The 6,969-nt window shown below is 37.2% G+C and overlaps 1 protein-coding gene across 1 annotated transcript in view; it reads right to left on the reverse strand.

The window, feature by feature from the left end:
- Nucleotides 1-6,416, reverse strand: part of LOC104512313 (chromosome unknown open reading frame, human C8orf34) — a gene marked incomplete at its 5' end in the record, with an annotated part of 36,002 nt that extends 29,586 nt beyond the window's left edge. Inside the window, 2 exons of the mRNA XM_010155237.1 lie at nt 1,249-1,322; nt 6,331-6,416. Of these exons, the coding sequence (XP_010153539.1) occupies nt 1,249-1,322; nt 6,331-6,416 (160 nt within the window). The remainder of the gene's footprint in view (nt 1-1,248; nt 1,323-6,330) is intronic.
- Between the last annotated feature and the right edge of the window lie 553 nt (nt 6,417-6,969).

Consider the following 6,969-nt stretch of genomic DNA (forward strand, 5'->3'; position numbering starts at 1 on the left):
AAATCAAAGCTGGTAGCCTGAGGGTCCAAATCAATACGAAAAACGTGGATTCAGAAACTGCTGTAAAATTTATTATACCTCTCTCTTTACTAGTGTGAGTCAGAAAGGAGGCTTGAGAAAGAAGCTCAAAGCAATGGCAACTAAAGTTCTGCTCCTTACTCCTTTTGCCCAGTATCCACAAATGCTCTGTGAGGTTCTTGCACTCCAATTTCTCAAAGAGCTTTAGGAATTGATCTGGAACTCTGTATCTGCTAACTGCTTTGATAACTCTGGTTGGAAATACTCTATGTTCAGTATGATTTAGCTTTATTAGAAGTACTTAATCAGCTGTCTGAAAGACTGCAGGACCAGTGTGAATTGTCATTTTTCTTTTTTTCTTTAATACTGCTCTTTTTTCCTTAGCTACCAAATACTGAGCCCTTCTTTTCACTTACTTTATCAACACTGAAGCGTGTGAAAAAACAGTATTGCTACAGCTGAACAGGACTTAATGTGTCTTCTTACAGCTGTCTAAAATTTTGCCAAAAACAAACAACTATTGTCAAATTACTTGCCTTGGGAAAAAAGCAATTCCTCTTTAACCTATATTAAATTTCAGATGCAATACAACTAGTGCAAAGTTCTGATAATTTTTCAAAAATTATTTTATTGCTGGTTATATTTTCTGCAAATTTCAAATCTGCAAAGATTTTGTTAAATTTCAAAATAAGAGAACTGATGAAAATATCAAACATAGTATTGCATTATTTTACAAATATAAAAATTAGAAACAGATTTTAAATTGACATCTCTTGCTTATTAGTTCCCAAGCGAATGTAACCAAAAAGCTAAATCATAGCTGAGATAATATACTGTCATATTTCATAATGAATCTTGGAGCCTGAATTATTTTGTTCTCTTAATTTTGTAAAATGGAGTATTTTCTGGTAGAATGAAAACTGTCTAATATTTAAGAACATACAGGCATAGTATAAAATGACTGCACTGACAATGAGAGCTATATACCTAAGTCCAACAGCACATGTTTTTCAGTGAGATTATAGTAATTTATTTCAAAATATCACCCTAGCTAGAATGAAAAAAATAAAGCAGCCAGACAACTGAAAATTCAGAAAGGTTAGGTATATTTAGCTTTCTTCCCTCTAGGATGACAGGGCTGGCAAGCACAACTTTCATCTTTATACAAAATCTAATTTTTATCCAACTATTTTTTAAAATTACAGGATTATCCATAGTGAAGATACTTACAGATCCTGCCACTTGAGAGGCACTCTGAAATTCATCAATATCTTCTGCAAGTGTTTCAACCCCAGGTACTTGAGCTGTTCCAAAGAGGCAGAAGAAAGTAAATTACTGTAATTAAGTAAACATTAGTCACTTTGAAAATAAAATGCCTATAAATTACCTGCTGGGAAGGTAAATGCACTACTTTTCAGTTACACTTCAATGGATATTAATTTATGTCCAATTTTAATTTATCAGCTTAACGCCATGTGGAACACTGTCTCTAACACAATTAGAGTGATCACCAAGCCTCCTTCAGCTGCCAAGGGGTCTCATAGGTTATTTATTATTTTTACTATTAAAACTAAATACTCTTTGTCCTTTACACAAATTGAGTAGTGGATCTTCAGTTTTAGTAAAATCAATAAAATGAAATGTTATTAATTCTGTTAAACTAACTAGAAAATCCTTTAAGTAAAAAGTTCTGGTCACTTTAGGCAATGTTTAAAAGCCACACAAGGTATAATTTTTGCCGCTACCACCACATCTGTAAAGCAACATGACTTGGTGAGAAGTCTAGGTTGCACCTTTGAAACACACGTAAGAACTTAAACCAGAATTCATGTACCTATGTCAGAGCAAGCAATTTCCAGGTAACATGCTATGCAGTTTCACTCTTTGCTTGACAGTCTGCCAGGCACTTAGATGCTGTTCATAAGCAGCCTAAGAAAACCAGATGCCCATATCTTCCCTAGGTTCTGCTGTTATTCAGACACTTAGCAGGGAGGTCCTTATGTTTCCAGAGTGCTCCAATTTGTTAAACATCTCAGACTATACTCACTTTAAAGACGGAACAGTGCTGAAGCATGGCAACTATGGTTACCACATTCACTGCAAACACAAATGAAAGTGGAGAAAGAAGAGGTAATGGATGATGCAAGGATGAGGTCAGAGAACTATGCAGGAACTGGGAGATGATCCCATGTTTTTACCACCACCCTATCTAGTTGTCAACCCTAATTCCACATATTTGCATCCTTATTTATTTTTTCCCCTGGTCATGCAGTTGCACCTGGGATAGCACTGTATGTGTTTCGTATGTTCCTATTCCTATGGAACATCCCCAATTTCAAACTTTTCCTTTACATCCAAATGCCTGCTTTGAACTTTCTACTCTATTGGTACTTTAAAGGAAAAAAAAAACCAAAACAAACCCCAAATATGTAGAAGCTACACATCCTAGTCTTTTCAAGTTTCTTCAAGCTAAACTTTCTAGTTTCTACTGGATAGAAACAGGAACTGGCTAACTGCAAATAATAAAATCCTGTGACTCCTGCTTGATAGGGAATGGACTACTGATGTGAAATTTGCTTCATAAAATTTATTTAGCAAACTAAGTATTATGTATCACAGCATAATCTGTAGCTCTAATAACATAATAGATTAGGAAATACCACATGTACACACTGTGGCGTAGTACCACATAATCTGTCATCTTCAGTCCAATTATATTATTCCAGGTGGAACCACATAAAAACCCAGGTCTTTGCCCACACCTGAGAAATATGTGGACTTGCATACTCCACTGCAAAGTAATTCACTTTACAAACAGCTTTTCTCAGACAAATTGAAGGGTGGTTTAGCAGTTTAGAAGTGGTATGCTTTTCATTTACCCAATATTAAGAGTTTACTGGCTAATAAATTATTATATGTTAAGCTTCCTTCCACAAGAATGCACTGACTGCAAAGATTTTATCTGTAATAATGTCTTATTTTCCTGCCTTATATCATGGCTTTTACTCAAAGGGTAAAGATACTTTTCAGCAAGAGACTGAAACAAGTGAAAGAAGGTCCTATGGTACTTACAGACAACTGGGATTAAATGAACACTTAGGCTTTAGTGGTACTATTTTTAATATCCAAATTTTAACAAAAAATACACATTAGTAGATGACCTCTACAATCCCCCCAGTCTGTTTTTCAGACCAGGGGTTGTCAGATGTAGATTTGTACTGGATCAGTCCTGTTGCAGCATCTATCTTTCGAAGCCTCAGCCATTCTCCCTATCTCTCTACAGAACAAGAACAAGGCTTAATGGGGGATTGATCCAGGACACAAACCTGACAGGCTTGGCATCTACTGGGGAAGTTTTCTGTGCGGTGGCTGAAGCTGCTGCTTCTAATCAGAATCAAGAACCTAACTATTAAATCCTTCCCTGAGTTCTTTCTCTCTGTGAAACGGTTTTGAGAGGTATAGTTTAGGACAGTAAAAAGAAACTTCAGCCTTAAAGCATCTTGTGTTCTCCGATCTTGAGACCCGATTCCCATCTCTCATTTTTTACTACTTGGATCAAACACAACTCTGTCCAATTCAGAAAATCAGTGTAGTGGTTAATTAGAACCAGATCCAAATTGCCAGTGGAGTCAGTAGAGTGCCTGATGCTGCAGACAATCTTTTTACATAAGCTATTACTTGTCTTTATTGGGTGGAATTGCTTTAGTAAGGCTCATTTATAAGGGCTGTTAGAACAGATGTGCTGCCAATTACTTCTGAACCTAGTTCATCTAAAATCCACAAGAGAGATGATCCAGATCTAACAACTTAACAATTTCCCACTAACCCAGAAACAGATCGTTATCTAAAGAAAGCCACACTCAACTTTGCTGTGCATCAGCACCTTGCTTGCATATTCTTGAACAAATGTTTTACATCAGCACTTCCCAAAGCATAGTCTTCTCTCAGTACGGTCATTGGTAATGATGAGTAAGAACAGAAAATAGATTCAAATAAACCTGGGAAGCAAAACCTGTTGGTCACTTTTTCATGACATAATACATTCTTAAGAGAATACAGCTAAAAATTCATTCAGTGCAGCATGATGCCTTGGTTACTTAGGGTTTTCTAACAACACCTTTAGGAATCTCTTATTTTCAATTAATATTATGGATATGAAGATAAGTATCAGATGCACAGAAAACAGGTAATGTGCTGCATTTATAGGAAACATTGATAGAAAGGGTAGCTACCTGAGTTTTGTGCCTATTTCTGGTCTATGCTTACTTGTAAAAAACAGCTGTTGCTTTTTTTTTTTTCAAATAAAAATGTTTTGAGAAAAAAATATTTTGAAAAGCTGAATATTTCTGAGAGCGCCTTGACAGAAATTTGGCAGTACCTCACTGTTGACCTCAGTCTTTTTGACCTAGGGGCTTTGCTATTTTCTAGCTATATGATTAACGGGTTCATGTATAGTCAGAGACATGAGATAGATGTGTTTGTAACAACATGAATGTCATTGCCTCACCTGCCTATCTGACTTTTACTCCCTATATTTTTATTAGACAATGTTTTCCCTAAAATAACACTTCCATCTTCTCTGTATCAATACTGACTACAGATTATCTAGAATTATATAAAGTGGCCCAAGTTACAATGGCTATAGCACTCCTGTGATCCATGAAAGATCCAGTTTCATTATTACACAGCATTCTGCACCTTCTGACGGTTTCACCTTCATTAATCTTGGTGCCTCTGCCCCTTAGCAAGTGCCTATTATTTTACTGAAGCCTAGAGTTTCAGAAGATGGCATGGCAAAGTCCGTATTTCCAATTTCAGAACAATACCGAGGAAGGAAGAAGACAGACAGAGATATGTTCAAAACAAATTGTTTCAGGAACTGTGGAACTTCTCCTACATGTGTGTCTTACCCCTTTACTTGTTTCTGCTACAATAATCTCACACTTCCACATCCCCTTACCTATCCCAAACAAGCCACCAGCACCTCCCTTCCTGGGGATTACTCTCATAACAGAGTAATTTTGCTTTCCTGTCACAGGGCTTGAGTGTAGTCACCAGCCTGGGTCTCTCTTGCTGACAATATTCATCAAGCTTTTAAGAGTATCATATTTTGAGATAGAGTCCCCTCTTAATTTTTTTAATAAAGTCATCAATGGCAGATGAAAGGAAAAACAAACGGCATGACTGCATGAAGCCATGCATTCTCAGAAAACCAGTTTGAAAGATTTCTCTTTAAAGACTTCCTAGTTACTAATCCTGGCATACATTAGTTTACAAATGAGGAAGAGAAATGAGAGAAAGCTCAGGTTGCTGTCATACCTAATAACATAGTAATAGTACTACATAGCAGACAGTTAGTAGGATAATAAAAATCAACAGAAGTTAGTTCCGACTTGTTTTGCATTAATTAATCAACACAGGTAACTTGTCTGCAGCTGCTGAGGACTAAACTGCAAATCAGATCTTCCAATTAAAAGACTCAGCTGGTTCTGCCCAACAGTAAGGGAATGGACTAAAATCTTTGCAGATGCTCTGTCCAAACCTCTATTCCTCTCGGTCTCCATTCCAGTGACAACTAAGAGAAAGTTAACTTTCATCAGCTTAATCTTTCATAGGAAAGGAAGGCATTCTCTGGCAAAATATCCCTCAGGAAGTACCTTTTCCATTAGATTTCAGGTGTTACTCTGTTTAAAAACCTGAGCAGAAGTTGAAATAAGGCTGAGTGTCCCGACTACAGATTAGCACACCATATGTTTATGTTTGTACGAGGAGAAAAAATGTTCTTCAGATCTATTGTGTAAACCCCTTTTTATTGTATTTTAATTCTAGTCAGTAGTGCTTGAACAGATCATAGAAGCATTTCTGATACTTAGTTTAAAAGGGAGAAATTCTGTAACTTGTTATTTTTACTGCATACTACTTGAATCGTGTGGATTCATTTGTAGTATTAAATATTTCAAAGACCATTCTTGGTCATAGAGGCCAATTGGCAATGAACAGCCCATGTCTATGCTTTTTTACATCCCAAATAGCGTGCTAATATATAAACTGTCTACTAAGAATGAATCCTGGCCCAAGGCGGCTCCCAGAATTTGCCTAGGAGTTATTCTGGAGTGCCAATTGGCCATGCCAAAAACCATGTTTAGGGGCTCTTCTAACAGATTTGAAGTGTAAATGACTGAGTTCAAATTCCCAGAACACTCCCTGGGAGTGTTCATTTTCTTTTAAAGACATAATTTCTACTCTTAAACTCAAAACGTTGGTGTTTGGGTTTTTCTTTTACTATTAGCAGCAAACATATATGAAACTTACCATCAGAGTCTGACACTGCTGGCTCAGATGTTTGAGCTACCATGGAGGCATCTTCTGGCCTTTCTGCCAAATTATCTCCTTGCAATCTAAATTGTAGAAAAAGGGAACAAAAACATTTGCAATCATATTCCATAGATAAAACACGAGTGTTATCTCTGACTACATACCCTACTCACAACATTGTAGCTAAAAGGGTAGCTTTACTGAAAAGCCAATATCAATGGTTCAATCATATTATCCCAGACTATCTAGTAACCAAAGCCAGCCTCTAAGGAACATTCAACAGAATCTTAGCTTACATATTTTTGGTAAGACATTCTAACAACAGTGAGGTTTTGGTGGTATCATGTGTACATGAAACTGCAAGGCTTCTACACTACATTCAAAAATAATCAAACAGGACTGTACTGGGTGCCTGTGTCAAGGTGCTGGCAGTTGGGGGGCTGCAGGGGTGGCCTTGGTGAGGAGAGGCCAGGGCTGGCCTGTGCCGGACACAAGCAGTTCCATCTGTTTTGAAAAGACCATGGGAGGACACAGCTGAGCACCTCAGCCAAAATGCTCTGATGCCTTGGGAAAAACACAGTTACGGAAGAGCAAACACTGCCACAGAGGCAAATCAGCAGGGAACAGAAAGAGTGG

Source organism: Eurypyga helias, unplaced genomic scaffold, assembly GCF_000690775.1.
Source record: "Eurypyga helias isolate BGI_N326 unplaced genomic scaffold, ASM69077v1 scaffold8367, whole genome shotgun sequence".
Classification (NCBI taxonomy): domain Eukaryota; kingdom Metazoa; phylum Chordata; class Aves; order Eurypygiformes; family Eurypygidae; genus Eurypyga; species Eurypyga helias.